At 45.2% G+C, this 25,031-nt stretch overlaps 1 protein-coding gene across 2 annotated transcripts in view; it reads right to left on the reverse strand.

The window, feature by feature from the left end:
* The window catches only part of LOC126281662 (1-phosphatidylinositol 4,5-bisphosphate phosphodiesterase-like), a 465,757-nt gene that overhangs the window by 378,925 nt on the left and 61,801 nt on the right, over positions 1-25,031 (reverse strand). For both annotated transcript variants that reach the window (XM_049980809.1, XM_049980810.1), the window contains exon 2: positions 6,086-6,266. In XM_049980809.1, the coding sequence (XP_049836766.1) occupies positions 6,086-6,256 (171 nt within the window). In that variant the 5' untranslated portion in view covers positions 6,257-6,266. The remainder of the gene's footprint in view (positions 1-6,085; positions 6,267-25,031) is intronic.

Below are 25,031 nucleotides of genomic sequence, written 5' to 3' on the forward strand. Positions count from 1 at the left end.
GGATGGTACTGTTCCTCATACGTCATGCTCTAGTGCCCTCTCCTGCCATAGAAAGTGGTAACGTTGTTCGATTCACTTCTCTTGCTGACTCATCTTGTAGTGCGTTGTACGCAATGGTTCCGCATTCCAATCGAAAGCTTGTCGACATGGTGTTTACTTAGGGAAAGGCAAATGGCAACGGGCGGCGGGCAGCAAGATTGTATCAGGAGACCTATTCCCGTCGACATCAACCATAGCATCTAATGTTTCCAACAGTGTTTCGCCGTTTGTCTGAGACAGGATCGTTTCAAAAAGCAGGAAATCATGAAGGACGCACCCTAAATGTTCGGACACCAGACCTGAAGGAAAACGTGATTGACACTGTGGAAGGCAACTACCGTGTCAGTACCAGGCAGCTGGCCCGCCAGAATAGGGTAAGCCAGACGACATTGTGGAATATTCAAATGTGCCTGAAATCTTATGGGACTTAACTGCTAAGGTCATCAGTCCCTAAGCTTACACACTACTTAACCTACCGAGCGAGGTGGCGCAGTGGTTACCCCACTGGACTCGCATTCGGGAGGACGACGGTTCAATCCCGTCTCCAGCCATCCTGACTTAGGTTTTCCGTGATTTCCCTAAATCGTTTCAAGCAAATGCCGGGATGGTTCCTTTGAAAGGGCACGGCCGATTTCCTTCCCAATCCTTCCCTAACCCGAGCTTGCGGTCCGTCTCTAATGACCTTGTTGTCGACGGTACGTTAAACACTAACCACCACCACCACTACTTAACCTAAATTATACTAAGGACAAACACACACACCCCCATGCCAGAGGGAGGACTCGAACCTCTGCCGGGACCAGCCGCACAGTCAGTGACTGCATCGCCCCAGACTGCTCGGCTAATCCCGCGCGGCTGTGAAATATTCTTCATGACCATTGTTACTACCCTTAACACTTACAGCGAGTGCAGGGCTTACAAGCGATAGACTTTCTACACTGGGTGAAGTTTGGCACTGGTTTCTTCACCAGGCAACCACGATTCCGGGATTTTCGTCATCCATCGTATTTACAGATGAGGCCACCTTTACGCGGAATGGTATCTTCAACTTTCATAAAAGTCAACTGTGAGACAGTATGCAGAACCCCCATGGCATCGGTGGAGTCGGAACGTGTGAGCCGAGATAACTAGCGACCGTATTTTGGGACCTTCTTCCTTCCATGTCGCCTAACAGGAAGAACTGTCGGCGTTTCTTGCGGGTGACTTTGCCTCTCTTGCTGGAAGAAGCGCCGTTGATGATTCCAAGGGTTTATATGACTGCTACATGACGGTTATCCGGCCCACTTCGCCGTTAACGTGCGGATGCATCTCAATCGTTTCTTCTTTGGCCATCGGATCGGACGTGGAGGACCAGTTGCATGGCCTGCTCCTTCAGCGGATCTCAACCCGTACGATTTCTGGCTATGGGGCCATCTCAAGAGTGTCGGGTATGCAGAGCCAATTCCAGATGTGGAGACGCTGGAGCAGCGTCACCTTTGGCACTGTTCAGATGCAGGCTGACCGACGTGAACGTGTGAGACAGAACATGCTACGGCGCGTTTACGCATGCGTTGAGCTACATGGAAACCATTTCCAATACATACTGTAATTGTGGCTGCATAGTAGACTACAGCACGTATTAGACGACAGTTTCTGTAACAAAGTATGATTGAATAAATGGTCTAAGTTCATTCGACCTTTTTTGGTCCTCTCATCGATCAATCCCCAGAGTTTGTACACGGTGGAAAAACTCACGCTATGTATGACCCCTGAAAGCTCGCACCCTACCTGTGCCTTGACTTGTATGAGCAGCCCTTAGTGACTTGCCTTCCATGTATTCTCTTGTAAAGAAATTTTGTGACTAAAGCTTTATCGCTTGATATTTATGTTATACTTGACATTCCAGTTTTGAATATTTTATTTCTGATGAAGGGACTCATAGAAGCTCCGAAACCAGGTCAAAAGACTTAATTTTTGCGACTGAAGGCTGTAACTGCTTTAATTTTTATTTTGATAATTCTTATTATGTCAGTATATTTTCCGTTTATGACGTGTGTAATTAAATTTTATGCGCGTAACTACATGCAAGTGAAAAAAATGCAACTCTGTCAGTGACTGTGTTCAGTGGCACCAGGGTACAATACGTGCATACTGTGGCGTTGGCCATTTACTTGTATTAGTCACAGTGGTCGGCGATCAAATGGCGCCGAGGAGGCCTATCTGTGTTTTGACTCTGCAGGCAGTAACTGTGTGGCGTTCTGGGGTAAACAGTGTGTACAGCATTCGTTCTGGGGTACAATCTTGCTCCACCGAAAAGTACGTACTCCTGATGAACAGCTTCAGCAAAAAAAAAAAAAAAAAAAAAGTGGCCATGAGCACGATGGGACTTAACCTCTGAGGTCATCAGTCTCCTAGAACTTGAAACTACTTAAACCTAACTAACCTAAGGACATCACACACATCCATGCCCGAGGCAGGATTCGAATCTGCGACCGTAGCGGTCGCGCGGCTCCAGACTGTAGCGCCTAGAACGGCTTCAGCTATTTGAATGGGATCACGTTATGGTCCCGCAGGAAGCCGGGTGGGCGTATAGATAGGCTGCTGCACATGTCGGGCACCATGTGTCGCTGCTTTCAGTTGTGTCCTGCGGAACATTCCCACACATTGCAGGGCCAGGCTCTGGATGTTCGTATAAGTCAAGATCGATGCATTGTGTGAGCACCCATGGGCGATCCACAGTCATGCAGGGACGGAATCGAGCATGTGTTGCACGAACTGTGTCATCAAGGACTATTGGCAAGCGCCTGCTTGCAACGTGATTAATATCACGTGCGCCACTGGCCGCAGAACCACTGACATCTAGACACCGCCTTGCATGGCTACGTTGGTGTCGTGAAAGAGTTGACTCGAGAGTAGTATGACACTCTGTTATCTTCAGCGAGGAGAGTGGGTTCTGGCCGCATGTGATGCAGATACACGTTTATGGCGTAGAACTGGTGGGCTGCCCATTCTAGAGTGCTTCGCCCACGACACACAGGTTCCATCCTGTGTGCTTCATGGTGCGAGCAGCCAACGATTACAGATCGCGGTCACATTTGGTCTTTCTGCAGGGAAAAGTAACCAGTGAGCAGTATATTGGATAGGGTATTACTCCCGTGACACTGCCGTTTCTTCGACGGAAGATGATGTATTTTTTCAAAAGGATAGTGCACGTCTTCAGGGCCTGCAAGAATCATTGCCGAATTGCAAAAGAAGGTGTAAGATACGTGGGACAGTCTATCGTAGGATGCCATTCGGCACCTGTACGATCGTTCACATGTGAGAATACACGCCTACTTTTCCGCCAGAGGGGTCGGGGTGTACATGTGTATTGGTGCGACTGTTTGGGCAGCCTTTATTGTGACATGCGTGTTTCATTTGACCTGAATTTTTACCAAATACTTATACAGTGATGAAATACCTGTCTATCTATATCTAAATGATTACTCTGCTATTCAGAATAAAGTGCCTGGGAGAGGGTACAATGAACCACTTCAAGCTGTCTCTCTACCGTTCCACCGCCTACAAAATGACATTGTCCTGTTGCATTTTTTTCTGGCAGTGTACAAGTTGCCTCTTGACCTGATGGTTATGGGTCTCGAACCAGTGCCACCAAGGTAGACCTCTTCTAGCGTATCTCCATCCGGCACTCCAGGCGATTCCAAGGGTCCTGGATTCGGCACTGGTCACCTGCGTGCCAGGCCTACCATTCACGGCCACTGTGGCGTAAGCCTGCTGACCTTCGGAAGCGCCTACCTTGTACTAGCCTTCCACTGAAGCGAGCATTACAGCCTTGCGTACACACACACTGCAGTGAGCCCAGCACACAGCTACGAGTTTCGCTGAGGAAGCAACCACTGCCTGGGTAACCACGCACGCCGCCGAGACGCTGTCATCAGTCGCTATACTGGAGACTTCCAGCACAAAGAATATCATCACTGATTGAGTTCTCCCTGCCCTGTGCTTGCCGTGGTACTGACACAACGCAAGACGCCATTCTGGGACAGAAGCGACGTCTACACATCCAACACCATTACGTTGTCAATACGAAAAATCATATTCCAGGACACCCACTGAGGATTCCTTGTTAAAAAATAAATATATAAATAAAAAAATCTTGGTGCTTAAACAAATAAAAAAATAATTTGCGTCATTCAAAAGTCGTTTTCTTGCTGTTGTTGTGGTCTTCAGTCCTGAGACTGGTTTGATGCAGCTCTCCATGCCACTCTATCCTGTGCAAACTGCTTCGTCTCCCATTACGTACTGCAGCCTACATCCTTCTGAATCTGCTTAGTGTATTCAGCTCTTCGTCTCCCTCTACGATTTTTACTCTCCACGCTGCCCTCCAATACTAAACTGGTGATCCCTTGATGCCTACCAACCGATCCCTTCTTCTCGTCAAGTTGTGCCACAAATTCCTCTTCTCCCCAATCCTATTCAATACCTCCTCATTAGTTATGTGATCTACCTATCTAATCTTCAGCATTCTTCTGTAGCACCACATTTTGAAAGCTTATATTCTCTTCTTGTCTAAACTATTTATCGTCCATGTTTCACTTCCATACATGGCTACACTCCATACAAATACTTTCAGAAATGACTTCCTGACACTTAAATCTATACTCGATGTTAACAAATTTCTCTTCTTCAGAAACGTTTTCCTTGCCATTGCCAGTCTACATTTTATATCTCTCCTACTTCGACCATCATCAGTTATTTTGCTCCTCAAATAGCAAAACTCCTTTACTACTTTGAGTGTCTCATTTCCTAATGTAATTCCCTCAGCATCACCCGACTTAATTCTATTACATTCCATTATTCTCGCTTTGCTTTTGTTGATGTTCATCTTATATCCTCCTTTCAAGACACTTTACATTCCGTTCAACTGCTCATCCAAGTCCTTTGCTGTCTCTGACAGAATTACAATGACACCGGCGAACCTCAAAGTTTTTATTTCTGCTCCATGGATTTTAATACTTACTGAGATATTTTTTTCGTTTCCATTACTGTTTGCTCAATATACAGATTGAATACCATCGGGGACAGGCTACAACCCTGTCTCACTCATTTCCCAACCACTGCTTTCCTTTCATTCACCTCGACTCTTACAACTGCCATCTGGTTTCTGTACAAATTGTAAATACCCTTTCGTTCCCTGTATTTTACCCCTGCACCTGCTAACCACTATACGAGGGCTATCCACAAAGTACATTACGTTTTGGAATTAAAAATAAATAAACTATTGGAAATTTTTTTATTGTATACAGATGAAAGCCACACTTAAATACTACTTTTCTACATAGTTGCCATTTAAATTAAGGCACTTATCGTAGCGATGGACGAGCTTGGAATTTCCTTCGTCGTAAAATTCGGCCGCCTGCGCCTTCAACCACATGGTCACCTCTTCTTTTGGGACAGAAAAGGTGTGATTTTTGTGGATTTCCTGGAAAGAGGCACTACAATAAACTCTCAAAGGTATTGCCAAACTCTGCACAACCTCAGAAGACCAATAAAAAACAAGCGCGGGGCTCAAAGATATTGCTAATTCACGACAACGTCCGGGCCCACACGGCAAATGCCACTCGTGAAGTTCTCGAATCTTTTAAGTGGGAGTTTTTTCTCATCTGCCGTTCAGTCCCGACCTGGCACCGAGCGACTTCCACCTATTCCCAGCAATGAAGAAGTGGTTGGTTACGCAACGTTTTGATAACGACGCACAGCGTCAAGAAGAGGTAACCACGTGGTTGAAGGCGCAGGCGGCCGAATTTTACGACGAAAAAATTTCCAAGCTCGTCCATCGCTACGATAAGTGCCTTAATTTAAATGGCAACTATGTAGAAATGTAGTATTTAAGTGTGTCTTTCATCTGTATATAATAAAAAAAATTCCAATAGTTTATTTATTTTTAATTCCAAAACGTAATGTACTTTGTGGATAGTCCTCGTATTTCAAATATCAATTTTCGACCATTGGTCTCTGCTTAGTGCAGGATGAGGTAGTTACGATATGACAGCTAGGCGGTACTCACGTGGCCTTTGCTCCTCCAGTGGATGAAGAAGCCGCAGTCGTCGACCCTGAAGAAGCAGCGCGGCTCCAGCTTGGGGGCGTCCTTCTCCTCGCTCCAGCGGTCCAGCAGGCATCCCTCCACCAGCGGCTGCGGCACCGGCACCTGCCACTCCAGCTCCAACCTCTTGGTCATGGCTCGGCTCCTGCAGGCAGCGAGCACGCCATCACAAGCTGCCAGACGCACGAGTATCTGTGCCGCTATGTAAGCCGTGGCCTACTCGGATGCCAGCTCTGCTCCCTGAGGCATGTAGGCTTCTCTGTCAGACTCAACATGGATACCGCAAACAGAGATCTTTCGACACTCAGCTCGCACTTTTCGTCCACGAGATCCACGACTCAGGGTGATACCGTGTTCCTTAGCTTCCAGAAGGCATTCGATCAGTTCCGCACTGTCGATTAGTGAACAAAACCGATGCTGGACCACATTTGTGATTGGATTCAGGGCATCATAGCAGATAGAACTCAACATGTACCTCTCAGCGACACAAAATCGATAGTGGGAATTTGAGGAACACGACGAACAGGTGTGCCGGTACCGTCACTGTTTACAATATGCAGAGTGATTCAGCTGCCCCTACCTACGGCATTCAAGCAACTCGCATCAGCTTCCAATACCACGCGCAAGATTTTTATATTCTCTCACTCAATATGCGCAAACTATTACTCCTACAAAAAAATGAGCTTTTTGTAGGAAATTTAATGTAGTTAAATTTTATACTCCACACGTTTCCGCAAGAGGCCGTAGCTTTCGAATTATTCAAGAAAAACGTAAAAAAGTGATTTTCTCATGCGTTTTTCTTCGATAACTCCAAAACTGTGGCCTCCAGCGGAAACGTATCCCAGTACAAAATTTAGCTACATTAAATTTCCTGCAGAAAGACCCATTTCAATTTTTATGTGGGACTACTGGCTCTCGCGTAGCAAGCGAGAGAATATGAAAATTTTGCGTCAGTTTTGAAGCCGTTACAGGTTGCATAAAATCCTTATACAGAAGCAGCTGAATATCGTTATTTTTTATTTCAGTGCACGAAGCGTTTCGAGCCCTCGGGACACCTGGTAATTGATCAGTCTACATCAATTTTCACTTTTAGCTTACAACTTGTAACATTACAGGACATATTGGGACATATTGAAGTATTCGATACTGTAGACTTTTAGGGGATGTCGATACAGATATGCAAAATGTAAAGGGAAACTTTGGTGATGTTTAAATATTGTACTGTGTCAATTTTAGGACATTTTGCACAGAAAGAACAAAAATAGAATTAATGTAAATATATATTAGTGTTAGTAACCTATTTTCATTCAATTTTGTAATTATATTTCATTTTGTAAAAGAAAGACTCACTGTTTGCTGTAGCTCTGATTAATTGTATAAATTATCAGTTTTGAGCTAAATTATTTCGTATAATATGGACAAGATACTTTTAAAAACTCACCAGCTAAAGAGAAAGTCTGTAAATGAACGTTTAATGCACACTTCTGGAACTTTCTATGGAGAAATTCTGTATTATGATCGCAAAAATACGAAAACTTGTGAAAACTGTTTCATGACCTAATTTCGAAAGACGAATTGTATCAAGAAATATTGCTAAAAAGATTTATTTACGTTTTGAAACACGATTTAAATCATTTTAGCTATAAATAGTTGTTCTAAATCACTCAAGAAATATCCAGAATCAAATGTCAAGATATTTCTGGAAACATTGGTACAAATCTGGTGAAGGATATCCAGAAGCTGGTAGAAAAAATGTTATAAAATCTATTTGGAAATTATGCTTGTAAGAATTTATATGTACTGATCCTTTTACTTACTTTAATCTGTACTAAAATTCTGTAATGTCTAATTTAGTCTTAAGTCGTGAATTTGCTATCGTATTATCAACAAAACATTGTCAAAGACTCTCATTGTTTGGAAAGATATTAATACACCTAGGAGTTGTCAGTTACCAGTTCGGATATGCAGTGCGGTTAGCTCGGAGAGTCAGTTGTTGAGTCTATGAAGTCTGTCAGTTCTGTTTTGTAAATAAACGTCTGTAATGAAGAATTACTTGTTGTCGTCAATATGAACTCAAGACCTTTTGCACGAAGCAGACACCTCCTAATGCAACGTTTTGGTGTTGAGGAGCTGAAATGTTATAAACTACAACAACAACGACAGTAGGTTACAACTGGTCTGTTAAGGGTACATAGGTATATAACAAAGTGGCATATTTTGACTACAATTTTTACAAAACTTACTGCAAACAGTATGTAATTTTTCAGAGCTATCGAAGTTTTGTAAAAATTGTAGTCACAACGCGCCATTTTCCAATGTCCTTTTAACAGGATCAGTAGTAACCTAAAATTGAAAGGTGATGTAGACTGATGATGCACATCAAGATGAGCCTCCACGGCTCGAAATATATTGTGCATTGAAAAAAAAATCACTATTTGTGAATGAGGGCGCTCTGGTTTACAGGAAACAAAACTGACAACAATGGACAAAATTAAGATACACACCGAAGCGTCAAACAAACTGGTATAGGTGTGCATACTCAAACACAGACACATGTAAACAGGCAGAATACGGCGCTGCGGTCGGCAACACGTATGTAAGACAACAAGTGTCTGGCACAGTTGTTAGATCGGTTGCTGCTGCTGTAATGGCATGTGATCAAGATTTAAATGAGTTTGCACGTGGTGTTGCAGACGACGCACGAGCGGTGGGACACAGCATCTCCGAGGTAGCGATGAAGTGATTTTCCCGTACGACTATTTCACGAATGAACCGTGAAAATCAGGCATCTGGTACAACATCAAATGTCCGACATCGCTGCCGCCGGAAAAAGGTCCTGAAAGAACGGGACCAACGACGACTGAACCGAATCATTCAACGTTACAGAAATGCTACCCTTCTGCAAACTGCTGCAGATTTCAAAGCTCGGCCATCAACAAGTGTCAGCGTGCGAACTATTCAACGAAGCATCATCGATATGGGGTTTCGGAGCCGAAGCCTTCTCGTGTAGCGCTGATGACTGCACGACACAAAGTTTTACACCTCGCCTGCGCCCATCAACATCGGCGTTGAACTGTTGATAACTGGAAACATTTCACCTGCTCAGGCGAGTCTCGTTTCAAACTGTATCTAGCGGATGGACGAGTGCGGGTATGGAGACAACCTCATGAATCTTTGGACCCTGCGTGTCAGTAGGGGACTGTTCAAGCTGGTGGAGACTCTGAGATGGTGTGAGGCTTCTTCAGTTGGAGTGATATGGGATCTCTGACGCGTCTAGATACGACTTTGACAGGTGACATGTGCGTAAGCACCCTGTCCGATCACCTGCATCCATTCATGTCCATTGTGTACTCCGACTGACTTGGGCAACGCCAGCAGGATAACGAGACACTCCACACGACGAGTATCGCTACAGAGTGGCTCCAGGAACGCTCTTCTGAGTTTAAACATTTCCGCTGGCCTCCAGATTCCCTAGACATGAACAGGAATGAGCATATCTGGGATGCCTTGCAACGTGCTGTTCGGAAGAGATTTACACCAGCTCGTACTCTTACGGATTTATGGACAGCCCTGAAGGATCCATGCTCTCAATTCCCTCCAGAACTACGTCTGACACTAGTCGAGTCCATATGATCATGCTGCAGCAAGTCCCACAGTGCTAAGAGCCATTTTTTCAATCAAAATAACACCAACAAAAAGTAACATAGAACTGACCTCCTTTCGAAACGAAATAAAACGACGACCGTAGACCAACGACAGATGAGTAGGTCCACAATAATCGCCAGATCACAGGCGTGATTCGATCACATCTTATTGAAAAATACTCCATAATTCTATTACACAGATCGCGTTCCAGAACAAGCATCAAACTAGAATTCACCTCCTCCTCCTGGCACACTCCAATTGTGGAAAGGATCCATGGAAACATGACCCAAAAAACTGGCATAATACTGACGATATCGCGAATGGCACCTTAAAGAGATGTGATGATCTTGGAGAAACACTCAAAAATCAAGGACGCTCTTGCTGCCATCTTGAAACAAATAATGGAACAGACTGCCTTTTGATCGAATTCACTGCTTTTGTCTTCGTTCGTGGGAAAAAGAACTCATCTGGGGACAGAACGACTACAGCACAGCATCAAGTGGAGCAGCACAAAGAACAAAAGCAAATATTTTCCGTACCAACAAAAAAATTGCTGAAATGGCTCTGAGCACTGTGCGACTTAACTTATGAGGTCATTAGTCGCCTAGAACTTAGACCTAATTAAACCTAACTAACCTAAGCACATCACACACATCCATGCCCGAAGCAGGATTCGAACCTGCGACCGTAGCGGTCGCTCGGTTCCAGACCGTAGCGCCTAGTAATGCACGGTCACTCCGGCCGGCTCCGTACCAACAGCCATACTTCTGTGGAAGGTCAACACACTAGTCGACGTTTATCCGCGTCAAATATGAGGCACTGAGGACAAAGCGGAGAGACTGTCACATTAATGGCCTGTATATGCAGTCACGTTACGTGTTTCTCATTGAAAACCAGATTCCAGGTCGCACGAGCCGCCATGGCGAGGAGGACATGGTGCACAGAACTTCACACCACGGCCCATGCGAGCTCATAGTACCACCTCTCCAACATGTTCAAGGTGTGAGCTCCCGTCACTAGACGATAAACGTCACATACAGTAGAAGTCCTGGTTCGAGAATGGTCTACATGGACTTAGCTATATTCGATGAAAAAGTTCTCGAGCTGTGAAAGAGAATGCTATTGCCGTGGGTGGCATTCTAGAAAGAGCAACTTCCGACAAACATCTTCTCGAAAAATACTCCATATCCTATTGCACAGGTCGCGTTGCAGAACAAGCATCAAACTAGAATTTACCTTCTCATACCTAGCACAGTCCAATTGTGGGAAGGATCCATGAAAAGATGATCCAAAAAACTGCCGTAATACTGACGATGTCGCGAATGGCACCTTAAAGATCCGCAATTTAACCATCGAGAACAGAGGGCAGCCGCTCTAACATGTGCGGTGATGAGACCATGGCCTTCTTCCTAAGGGGGAAGACTAAGTCATATTGGACTTTAAAGGTAAGACCTGCGCTCACGAAACAGCCAAACGCTGCCAGCAACGTCTGTGCCATCTCCTTCAGCATTTGTAAGGTATGGGCCAAATGCGGTACCCTAGACGCCAGGTTGGAGTTGACAAAATTATTCCCTGCTCGCAGCAGATTACCAAAGACGATCATGTAGGTCATTTGAAGGAAGCGTTTATAATTAGCTGTTGCTGTTCTCTGTAAGTCGCATGTAAAGATAATTCCCAAACATTTGAACATGTCCATCGACAGCAATGGACCCTTCTGGAACACCCTTGCCAATGTTCAAAGCAACAGACTTTGTCAAATTCATATGATTGCCCGCAACAGTTCCATAGAGAGTGATCCATTGTAGTGCTAAATGCACCTCAGCCCTTCACCTAGCCAAAAAGAACAAGTCATCTCTGTATGTCCGACAGATAAATGTATGTCCCGTCATCCCGCAATCCGCATAGTAGTGGCACAAGGGCAATGACAAGTAGGATCATCAACAATGGACATCCATGCCAGACCAATCAAGAAGTAATAATGGGGCCCGCTGCATGTACATCGATCAGCATCTGTGGTGAGGCACCTCAGAGGAGACACATAATGGTATGTATAAGGTCACAGGAGAAGACCATCCATCACATCACTTCTGCAAGATGCTCATGGCTCACCACATTAAAGGCTTGGTCGAAGTCCACCAACGCCAAGGCGCCTCGAAAGTCGCTGCCAGGACGATACCGTCTTGATAGTCGCTGAGCGCTGTCTGTGTTTTACTGTACCCACCAAGTCAAGTTTGATCCAAAGACATTACTTGATGCATGATGTGCTTGATTCAAGCTACAAGAAGCAAGATGAAAATCTTGGAATAAAAACTAAGAATGCTGAATGGTTGATAATGCTCAACCCCGACGATCCCCATATGGCTTAGGAGCAGGAAAAATCAGTAGGGAGTGGAACATTAGGGGACATCAGTTCTTGGTACACAGCAAGCCAATAAGGAGCTGTTATGTCGCGGGAGGCGTGATATCATTCCAGCGGGAAATCATCAAGGCCCAGTGATATGTTTATCACTCTCTTGCGGAGAGTGAAGTCATCAGCTGTTACCACAGCTATGTCTCCACAGCAGTCCTGTAATAACGCCAGGCAAAGACTTAAGGACTTCTTAACCCATCGTTGCTTCTTTCTGACAATGTTGTGCATTGATGGGGTTTCTCCACAGACCTGATCCTGACAACCCACACATACCTTTTCTCTCTCAAAGCTGCGACGTATAAGCGAAATAATCTTCGCCTTTGTCCTCCGAAGTTCAACCTGTCGATCAGAAGGCAATGCTTGGCCAGAGAGCTCCCGGAGCAGTGTGAAATAAAATTCCATCATATTTTGATGCCAATACGTCTTATTGACACCATATTGTATAATCGCACGAAGCAAAGGAGCTCAGCACATTCGAGCGACCACCGAAGCATTGAAGGGTATGTCGGAAACCATCTTTCACAGGTGGTCCACATCACCGTTATTAACTGCCTGCTCTCCGGATCCTGAAGACGTCCGACATACAACTTCCATACGCTTCGACCGTGCCATACTCGCTACTGTTACGATGCATAGGTATGTGATATGATCAGAGAAGGCTGTCGACCACAATTTAGCGTCAGTGGTCTCAGCCATGACAATGTGGGAAACGTAGACACGATAAAGGCGACTCGCCAAACGGTTTGCACGAATCCTACGCCAGAAGTTGTAGTTTCTGGCATAGGGTGTAATGGGGAAATTAATCCTCCTGAGCTATCACACGGTTGTCTCCTGCAAGAACAAAATGTTCATTTATTTTTTGAGTCACCAGTCTTCTGACTGCCTTGACGCACACCGCCACGAATCTCAGGGTTGAACTTGAAACCTACGTCCTCCATCATTTGCTGGATGTATTCCAGCATCTGTCTTCCTCAACAGTGTTTGCCCTCTGAAGCTCCCTCAAATACCATGGACGCCTTCCCTTACGTCTTAACAGATGTCCTACCATCCTGTCCTTCTCCTTATTAGTGTTTTCCACATATTCCTTTCCTCTCCGATTCTGCACAGAACCTCCTCATTCCTTACCTTATCCGGCCACCTAGTTTTCAAGATTCGTTTGTAGTACCACATCTCAAATGCTTAGATTCTCTTTTGTTCCGGTTTTCCCACAGTCCATGTTTCACTACCGTACAATTCTGGACTAAAGACGTACATTCACAGAAATTTCTTCTTCAAATAAAGGCCTATGTTACTTTTGGCCAGTAATGCCCTTTTTACCATTCCTAACCTGTTTTTGAAGTCCTCCTTGCCCCATACGTTAATGGCTATTTTACTGCCTAGGTAGTAGAATTACTTTACTTCATCTACTTCGTGGCCATCAACCCTGATGTTAAGCTTCTCGCTGTTCTCATTTCTGCTACTTCTCATTACTTTCGTCTTTCTTCGATTTACTCTCAATCCATGTTCTGTACTCATGTCGTCAGCGAATCGTATCATTGATATCCTTTCAATTTAAATTTTTATTCCACTCCTGAACCTCTCTTTTATTTCTATCATTGCTTCATCGATGTACAGATTGACCGGCAGGGGCCAAAGAGCACGTCCCTGTCTTACACCCTTTTTAATCTGAGCACTTCGTTCTTGGTCGTCCACTCTTATTATTCCCTCTTGGCTCTGGTACATGCTGTATATTACCCATCTCTCCCTGAAACTTACCGCTATATTTCTCAGAACTTCGAACATAATTTTACATTGTCGGACGCGTTTTCCATGTCAACTAATGCTATGAAAGTGTCTGGATTTTTCTTTAGTCTTGCTTCCATTATCAACCGCAACGTTAGAATTGCCTCTCTCGTGCCTTTACCTTTTCTAAAGCCAAACTGATCGTCATCTAGCACATCCTCAATTTTCTTTTCCATTCTTCTGTATATTATTCTTGTCAGCAACTTGGATGCATGTGCTGTTAAGCTGATTGTGCGATAATTCTCGCACTTGTCAGCTCTCACAATCTTCAGAACTGCGTGGATGATATCTTTCTGAAAGTCAGATGGTATGTCGCCAGACTCATCCATTGTACACACCAATGTCCATAGTCGTTTTGTTGCCTCTTCCCCTAATAATTTTAGAAATTCTGATGGAATGTTATCTATCCGTTCTGCCTTATTTGATCTTAAGTCCTCCAAAGATATCTTAAATTCTGATTCTAATACTGGATCGCCTATCACTTCTAAATCGATGTCCTGTTTCTTCTTTTAGCACATCAGATAAATCTTCCCCCATATGAGGCTTTCAATGTATTCCTTCCACCTACCCGCCCTCTCCTCTGCATTTAACAGTGGCATTCCCGTTGCACTTTTAGTGTTACAGCCCTTGCTTTTAATGTCACCGAAGGTTGTTTTGACTTCCCTGTATGCTGAGTATGTCCTACCGACGATCATTTGTTCTCGATTTCTTCACATTTTCATGCAGCCATTTCGTCTTAGCTTCTGTGCATCTCCTATTTATTTCATTCAACAGCGACTTGTATTTTTGTATTCCTGAGTTTCCCGGAACATGTTTGTACTTCTTTCTTTTATCGATCAACTGAAATATTTCTTCGCCGATACCTTCTTTGTACCTATGTTTTTCTTTCTAGCTTCTGTGATGGCCCTTCACATGTACTGCCTACTGTGCTATTCCTTATTGCTGTATCTACAGCCTTAGATAACTTCAATCCTATCTCGTCACTCCTTAGAACTACCGTATCCCAATTCTTTGCGTATTGATTGTTCCTCACTATTGTCTCAAACTTCAGCCAGTTCTTCATCACTACTACATCGTGCTCTGAGTCTATATCTGCTCCTGGGTGTGGCTTACAATCCAGTACCTGACTTGGGAATCTCTGTCTGACCTTCATGTAATCTAACTGAAATCTTCCCGTATCACACGGCTTTTTCCAAGTGTACCTCCTCCTCTTGTGATTCTTAAATAGAGTATTCGCCATTACTAGCTGAAGTTTACTACAGAAGTCAATTAGTCTTCCTCCGCTCTCTTTCCTTGTCCCAAGCCCATATTCTCCTGTAACCTTTTCTTCTACTCCTTTCCCTACAACTGCATTCCAGTCCCCCATGACTATTAGATTTTCTTCTCCGTTCACACACTGTATTACCGTTTCAGTATCCTCATATATCTTCTCTAACTCTTCATCTTCAACTTGTGATGTCGGTGTGGATACCTGAACTACCGTTGTCGATCTGGTTTGCTGTCGATTCTGATAAGAACAATCCTATCACTGAACCGTTCACGGGAACACACTCTCTGATCTGCCTTCCCATTGGTAACAAATCTTACTCCCATTTTCTGTTGCTGCTGATATTAGCCTATACTCATCTGATCAGAAATCCTTGTCTTATTTCCAGTTCACTTCACTGACCCCTACTATATCTGGACTGAGCCTTTGCATTTTCCTTTTCAGATTTTCTAGTTTCCCTACCACGTACAAGCTACCGGCATTCCAAGCCGCGACTCGTAGAACGTTATCGTTGATTATTCAATCTTTTTCCCATGGCCACCTCCCCCTTGGCAGTCCTCTCCTGGAGATCTGAGTGGGGGACAATTCCAGAATCGTTTACCTATTGGGAGATCATGACTTTCTTTCAATGACAGGCCAATTGTCCTGCGGATACACGTTAGTGTCTTTAATGTTGTGGTTTTCATTGCCTTCTGCATCCACATGCCGTTGATCAGTGCTGATTCTCCCGCCCTTAGGGGATGTTTCCCACCCTACGACAAAAGAGTGCCTGAACCTCTGTCCGCTCCTCCTTCCTCTTTAAGAAGGTCGTTGGCAGAATGAGAGTGACTTCTTATGCGGGCGCCAATGGTGATTATAAATCAAAATTTAAGCTCTGGCCGGTTCGACCCCGAGACCGCATACTTTTTTTTCCCGCTAGAGCAGGGGTATGGTCATAGCAGCCCACAAACAAAGGCGCGATCTCTTCGGATTAAAAAAGCCACAATGTCCTCGTCGATTGTTGGAGCCAGTCGGAGCATAAACTTTGATGATCCGAGCACCAAAGAAGGTTATCACAAGACATCTGGCCGACGGCAGATAAAGCACATCTTCCACCACGATCCCTTTCCACATGAGTTTCGCCATCCTACTACCGCCTTCCGCCTTCAGTGAACTGTGTACCGTAGAAACAGTCAATAAAAGGCCGGAAACTTGTTGAAGTGAACTTCGCGCATGAGATCAATATCGATGCCCGACTCCCTCAATATTTCGTGTAGCAAGTGAAGTTATGTTGATAATTATAGAACCAATCCTATACGCCTGCCATGGTACTGTAGTCATGGAGACGGTCATTGAAGCAAGAAGACCAGCAATGTTCATAAATATCTCATCAACAGATAGCGTGACTTCACTCAAATCCGAGATGAGTTGCTGCAGCAGTAACCACAGCTATTTCAACGTCCGTTGGCCCATCTTCAATACAACTGGTCCAGGCAGTAGTGCGTCGGTCCAGATCGTCGAGCAGAGCCTCTGTAACGCCCGAGGGCGATGGTATGGCGTCCGAGGGAGGACTGTTGTGGCTTGATTGCTGTCCGTCAACACGTGAGTGCGATGATTGTTTGCTATTCAATGGGAGAATCACCCAACAGGAGATGGTCTTGGCAGGAAGGATCATTATATAGTCTATAGAATGTGGTATGTAGCTGTCCAATAGATTAAGCCAACATTTCTTACGTCTCCTTGGCGACTTGGTTATGCGAGCGTGCTTCCATATCCATAGGTGGCAGTAGGTCTTGATGGTCGAGCACAAAGACGGCACTGGGCACTACCATGTGGTCGATGACCATCTCCCCCTAGGCCTCCTCACGACCTGTCAGCACAGGTGCAGCCGGAAGGGGCACAGGCATAGACCATGTTCCTTCCTCAGCTTCCAGATGTACAGCCGCAGTCGGAGAAAATTCAACAGCGAGTGATGGTGCAGAGAGTGGGCTGGTGAACCTCGACAAACATCAAGCCAGGTGTCGTGGGTGTCATCGAAACCAATGCACTCCCACGTGACAATTGCGTGATCCTCCACTGCATGCAATCCGAGCGAACATTTCTTTGTCAGCGACAGCCCGAACACATTTTGTTACAATGGCGCGGCAACAGCCTATATATAACTAGGATGGCACATGTTTGATCAATTCAATATGGATCTGCCACACTCCACTGGGGACCGAGTATGTGGTAAAGTGGGCCCAATTCTCAACGATATGCCTTATCACCTTCCCGAAAGGTCACAGCACAGAAATACGCATCTCCAAAGATGCTTCGAATGGGAATTCAAAAACACCTATCACCCACCGTCGATGTTCCACATGGTCTACAGGTATGTCATCAATACTGCCATCTGAATTTTGGGACTTGAGACCACTACTAGTGTCGTTTAGAATTCTGTCATACCCTGCATCGTTAGTTAATTTCAAGTATACTACAGTGTTCACTATGGACAGGTGTATGGCGATAAGATCGTTGTAGTCAGTCTAAAGAACATTACTGAGAAATTGTATCATTTCATGTGCTTTCAGACGTCTATATACACTCGCAAATCGATCGTCAGTGTCGATTTGCGATAAGAGTAGGCTATTCTTCTTGGAAAGGAAATATAGTACGCGAAGACGGCTGAAGCACACAAACAACCCCGAGCGCAGACTCTGTGTCAAGTATGTGAACAGACTGACGAAGGCAGACCTACACTTCAGCTGTCCGAGATCGCATCCAGGAACGACCGAAGCTTCCATGTATCACACCCTCACAACTCTTGTGCTCGCGATAAACGGAAAATGCGGGTTCGAGTCCTGCTCAGGCACAAATTTTTATGTGTTTCAAACAGCTGACGTCAATGCATAGTTACAGAATGCGATGTGTGGTGCAGATATCGATCCTGTATAAACACAGACGATGTAATCGTCGATGATGTATCCGTGCCTCGTCGGGCTAGGGAATGTTTGTCTCCTCGGAAGTTTGGATCGGTCGTGGAGGTGTGCTGCGATAGCCGAAGTGGCAGTCTCGCAACGTCAGCCGTGCTGTGCGGATGTGGGCTGGGTTTTGTGCGCCGCGGTCTGCTGTCCTTCAGCGTAGTAAGTCGCGGGGCTCCTTCCAGCGTCGCAGAAATTCTACGCTTATTGAGATTCTGAATATGATCCGTGATGGCCCACATGAACAGAAAAGATACTTTGAAATTATCGTTTGATCGTAATTACGCCCGATCCAAGCTACACGAAATCTAAGATTGCGTAGAATTCGAAGTGAAACTTGATTTAGAGGATGTCACTGGTTAGTTAGGTTTAAGTAGTTCTAAGTTCTAGGGGACTGTTGACCATAGATGTTAAGTCCCATAGTGCTCAGAGCTATTTGATGTCACTGGAATGCATCTTTCGATAGTGAGCGTTGTTTTTGTCAAACTGAAGGATGCTAGCTTTTGTGACAAAGAAGTTGAGTCTTGCGGAGGTATTATGAAGTTTAAACACGGAAGCGTAGGCGAAGTCATCATAAAACATGCAGGATTTGGAATACGGACGATCGGGATATTCGAACTGCCATTCCAAGTACCAGCGGAACAGATGAAAGCAGTGATAGCGCCGTACGGGAAAGTTCTCAGCAATGTTGCCGAACGGTGGTCCCACGCACGCAAATTCCAAGTTCTCAGCGGAGTGAGACAATTAAAGATCGACTTGCACAAGCATGTACCGTCGTACATCGGCTTTGTGGTTACCGAGGCATCGTTATATACGACGGGCAGCCGAGGACGTGCGCGGCGTGCAACTCTCCCGGCCACGTGCGCGCCGAGTGTTTACAGCGGCGAGTGGCGCAGCTGCCGGCTGGCGAGGCGCCGCGACCGCCGGCTGTGACTGCGCTGCCAGCGACATAACGCTACGGCTGCCCGCGGCCAAGTCCTGACCCCAAGCCCAAATGTGAACACGGAGAACCATCCAACCCGAGCAGAAGCCCAGATTACCACCACTGACACAACAGAAGCGAGACCACCCGCACCCGAGGAAATCGCTACAGCTGTAACGGTTTCAGCACAGCAAACCTCGAAAGATATTTGGAACCACCGCAAATTCTCCGATTCCTCCGCTGTTGAGAATGACATTGTGCTAGACCCAACTCTGAGTGAGAAACCTCGTAGTGATCCGATTTCTCTATTGAAACCGTCATCCACTAAGAGCACGGGTGACAATTTGGCTCGAAACACCACCCTCTGTGAAGATTTGAAGAACACTGAGAAAGACAACATCAGACAGCAGCAAAAACTCTCACGTACCAAAAAAATTCTGGAAGCAGATCGAAGCCGAAAGCATGACGTGGCAGACGTCGGAGAAACACGAATGAGGATGTACATATGACCTGGCCCCTCCAATTGAAGCACTGAAGGAAACGGTTGACCAACGTGGACCTGAAAAACTCTGTGGTCTTATGACATTGAATGCGATTAGTAGTACTACCAGAAAAGGGCTCTGAGCACTATGGGACTTAACATCTGAGGTCATCAGTCCCCTAGAACTTAGGACTACTTAAACCGAACTACCTAAGGACGTCACACACATCCATGCCCGAGGCAGGATTCGAACCTGCGACCGTAGCGGTTGCGCGGTTCCAGACTGTAGCGCCTAGAACCGTTTGTTTTTTCTTTTTTTTTCTTTATAGTTCGTTGCAATTGTTCGTGGCGGACGTCCCCAGACGCCCTTTGAAGTTCTTTGTTGTTCCGTTCACTCAGTTTTTTTATTACAGAGGGCAGCTAAACCTCTGACCGAACACGCTGAGCTACCATGCCGGCTGGCTCGGCCACACCGGCCGGCTAGTAATACTACCGAATGACGCAGGGGTGTAAAACTGCCACGCTTAGTGTAATCAGAATAGCTTCTGACGTAAAGTTATAATCTCTGAAGGAATACTCACACGCCGCCGATATTGACATAGCGATGGTACAAGAGATTGTTACGACGAAGATAGCGGACGTGTACGAATATGAGGCAATCTTTAAGACAGACAATGAATGTGGAACGGGAATATTATTCAGACACGGCATACCATGTACAGCGTAAGCCGTACTTGAATACGAGGTATAAACTGCAAAACTATATGATCTACTTCTTGTTAATGTATATGCTCCTTCCGGATCCAGCGGAAAACCTGTTCCTGGACGAAATTGTCCCATTAATAACTGATTCTCGATTGCACATAATTTTGTTTGGAGATTTTAACTGCGAAATGCGTCCAGAAGATCAAACGTCGAACTTCACTTTTTGCGAGGAGCTGTTGTTGTTAACTACTGGACTATACATGATAGATACTTGGTGCCATCTTCGCTCGCACACCCGAGGATACAGCTACGTATCCAGTAATTCGGCAAGCAGACTAGACAAGCTGCATATAACGAATGTAACTGACTGCGAAATTTGGCCCCTTAAGAACAAAGCATATTCCTTTCAAGGGGCATATGGCAGCTAAACGTGTCACTTTTGGAGGACGCAGAACTGAAACAAGAGATCCATGATACATGGAAGCGGTGCCTTCGGACGCAATCCAGATACCCAACACGTATCATGCAGTGGCTACAGCCTGCAAAACCGCAGATAAAAAAGCGCATCGCACGACATGGTCGCATGAAAGCGTACTGGCGACGACACACCTTGGAGTATCACTTTCTAATCCTCCGCGAACTATATGATGACCCCATCGGATTAGTACCAAACAGTTTTAGAATAAAACGCACTAAAACAAGAATCTCAGAGTTGGTACGACAATCCCTAGAGAAAGAGAAAAGGTGGAGCACGTTCTCCGATTGAACTGACGAGGAGAAAACGTCCTTATATCACATGACCCGGGAACCCAAGAGAGGTAAACAAAAGTTACTCCATACTCAAAATGATGAACAGGGGAACGAATACGATCAACATATCACAATAAAAAATTACGTGGTGAAACATTATACAGATTTTTACGTCGAGTCGGCAAATAATTCGACGGCAAGTGAGCCGCTTTTATCCCACATTCAATCCAAGGTGAAACCGACTGACAACGTCGACCTTGTAGCCAAAATAACCTATGAAGCAGTATTTACCATAACCAAAGATTCGCCTACAAAGAAATGGTTTATTCTTAGAATTTTATGCTTGCTTTTGGAACGTCATAGGACCGGAGTTCACCAAAATATGCAATGAATTATTGGGAGACGTGCAAATGCCATCTCAGTTTACGGAAGGACTGATTGTCCTGATCCCCAAACAAACATGTAGCACTTACTCTACTCAATTCCGAGTATAAAATCTGGACCCGACTCATAAATAGTAGACTGAAGTCGGTACTGCCGAAGGTACTTGGCCCTTATCTAGTGAGTGCTGTCCCAGGGAGATCTAACTCAAGTGCATTATGTGATTATAGGGAAAATATAAATTTGTCGTGGCTATGTAAATGCAGCGTAGGTCTCATGTTTTTAGACTTTGACAAGGCATTTGACCGTATCAACCACCACTTTCTATTAACCGTAATGCAACGGACGGTGTTCAGTGCTCATTTAATTCAGATTATACGCAAATGTATAGTCGTAACTTCATCTCGAATCAGAATTAATGCCAACTAAGTTCACCAGTCCCGACTGAGCAATCAGTGAGACAAGGCTGCCCCCTTTTATGACACTGTACGCAAACGCTGTAGAACCATTACTGTTAAACCTGCATCACAGGTTACAAGGTCTACGGGTGTTGGGTTCAGAAACCGTGTGTCACGCTTTTTTTGAGAAACAAGAAAAAAGACGGGAATTTGGGAAAGAAAGATGTGAGCAAATGGAAGGAGGAGTGGACCAAGGAAGACGTCTCTGAGAGCAAAGAAAATTAAACACAACGAACGAGAGCGGCAGTTGATTTACCTTATTCTCCAAAGTGATTATTCAAATAAATGAATAAAAATAATACAAGAAACGCACAGAAAAAGGATCTCTGTAAATCACCATATGCTGCACTGCACTGTTAGATGGGAAACTGATACTTGTGTTCCGACCCCGTCAGGAATGGAAGCCGGGACCCCGTGACCTGCAGTCGTGGCACTGAGCTGTAGGCCTCGTCCTACAGCTCTGAGGAAGCTCTGGTACCACGCACCGTGGAATTTGAATCCGCGCCGGACGTCATCGACGTCGAAGACCCGCAGCGGTCTCTGCATCATCGTGCCATAAGCTGTGGCGGCGCGCACCTCCTGGCCCGCATTTAGTGTGAGGGCGCCACAGCGGAACACGCGGTCCCAGTGGCCAATAGCGGCGTCTCCGATAGCGTACTTAAGCGCCTCCCTCTCGCTCAGCCAGCTATGACCTCATTCCTTTCCCCCATCTGCTCCTATTCCTCGAATATCTCCGCATACTCTACACCTCCCGCTGCATTGATCCCCCTCACCCCCTCGTTGCTCCTCTCCTCTCCCGTCTCCACCCCCTGCCACGCCTTCACTATTGTGTCCTCCCTACCCTCCATCTCCACACCCTTCATCTCCTTTCCCAAGGTGGCTTCCATCAACTCCCCCTCCCAGATGATGCCCTCTCTTCCTCCATTTATCCCTCCTATCAACTCTGATCGTCACCCCCCCCCCCCTCCTTTGTCCTTTCCCTGGGCTCCCCTTCCATCCTGTTTTCTCCCCGCCTACCCTCTCCCTACCTCCCTTCCCCCCACCCCACCCCCCGAGCCCTTTGTATTCTCTGCCTTTCCCCACTCACTGTCGCGTCTGCCCAGCATCCCCCCACCCCTCTTATGGGTTCTCGTCCTCCATCGGCTCCTTTCCCCCTCCCCCCCTTCGTTTTTCCTTCCCCCCTTTTTATTTTTTTCCCACCATTTGTCCAGGTTCCCCCACCTGCCCTCGGCTGTGGTACGTCATATTTGCCAAGTTTTTAGTGCAAGTGAATGTTCAGTGTTGTTCGTCTTTCCAAAGTGTTGTTGGGTGTGAATTTTATGTATCTTGCGAACAGAAACCAGACTGTCGCCGTGTTTTTCTAATTGTCAGTCTATTATTTTACCTGTCTGCTTCATATGTACATTATTAGTATCATCATCCCGTTGTTTCTATGTTTTACGTTTCAAGTTTTTTTCCGCCATATTACAATTAAAGTCTCCGATTTTATCGGCTGTTTTTATTGTTTATTATCTTCATCTTTTTAAAACAAATTCTGTAGGTTGAAGAGCGGCATACTAAGCTGTTGCCAACCCACCCCCTTCGGGGAGAATCGAAGCTCAATAAAGAAAAAGCTCAGCCAGCCAGTCTAATCTCGAGTACGTCTGTGGACACATCGCCTCGCATTAGACAGCTCACTTGTTCTGTGTTCGAGTGGACGTGTTTGTTAGGTTTCCTTTAGAATCCGTTGTTCGATCTTGTTGCTGTTTGTTCTGTCCTCTGATGGTCGTGTCCGTCCTCTGCCGTTGTGTGGTTGTTCACGGGCCTCTCCGCGGGTCCCGCCGCGCTTTCCGTCATTTGTACCCCTCGACCGTCCCGGTCGCAGTTACAGCAGAAGCTGTACCCTTATAAACTTTGCCCGACAAATAAATATATTTACAGATAACGCTGGATCACTGACACCTCTGGGCGTGCACTGGACCATTCACCGTCACACTTTGCTCGGTTTCTTGATTGCATGTGACCCCAGATCTGGGTCACTGCAACAAATATCAATTAATAGATATAGATCCACATATTTATTGTCTTATGAAGGGGGAGAAAATGGTAATATGGGGAAGAAACATCCAATACCCCTAGGAAGAATGCAGTCTAAACAAAGTAACCACAACCTACGACATATTAATAATAACTGCTGGATCTTTCTATTTGTCTCTGAACATGCTAATCTCCAAAACTAGACTTCTTTTCGTGCGGTTTTCGCAGATCTGGGGTCACATGCAATCAAGAAACCGAGCAAAGTGTGACGGTGAATGGTCCAGTGCACGCCCAGAGGTGTCAGTGATCCAGCGTTATCTGTTTGGCGCGCCGTATAGGCTTTAGTTCTACAAAATCGGATCACAGAAGAAATATATAAAGTTTTACTAAAACTTTCTTGTTTGTCTGAAGTTGCTAATCTCCAAAATTACTAGGCACATTTTAGGTGTTTTTCTCTGGGAACTTCAGTGTAGCTAGAGGCACCGTATAGGCAATATTTTATCAAAATCGGATCATGAAAAAAATATCCATTCGTATTATAAAAATGTATGTATGTATGTGCGGGAATGTATGTATGTCCCACGTCTGCTCTGAAACCATCGGATCGTTTTGATCATCCTTGGTACACGTGCCACTAACTGTCTGGAAAGAATCTCTGGGGGATAAGGACCACCCACCTATCAAAGGGTAAGGTTGGGGGTGAAAAAGAAGTGTAGGTCCCGACGCGCGAATATCCATATTTTATTAATCTACTGTTTGAGTACGACAGCAATTCGTGACTTGCGACAACCTTTAAACATAATTTCAAACCTTTACGAAACTTTTCTCGCTAACAATCGCGATATAATAATGAGAGGAATAAAGTTTATCTCTTACTACATTTTCACCGTTCATTTTCGCATCAGGAATGGCGTTTTAATTTATCTCTTCTTCATTGCTAACTGTATTCGCAAGGTGCAGATATACTACTGAATATACAGGGTGTCCAGAAAAGGGCTCCCTGATTTCAAAATTAAATATCTCGAAAACAAAGATCGATAGAGGAATGCAGTAAACGGTATGTTTATTGTGAAAGCTGTAAGAAGTTTATACAGCAGTTTGAAATAAAAGTTACAAAAGCAGCTAGAGCTTTCACAATAAACATACTGTTTACT

The sequence above is a fragment of the Schistocerca gregaria genome, chromosome 7 (genome assembly GCF_023897955.1).
Source record: "Schistocerca gregaria isolate iqSchGreg1 chromosome 7, iqSchGreg1.2, whole genome shotgun sequence".
NCBI lineage: Eukaryota > Metazoa > Arthropoda > Insecta > Orthoptera > Acrididae > Schistocerca > Schistocerca gregaria.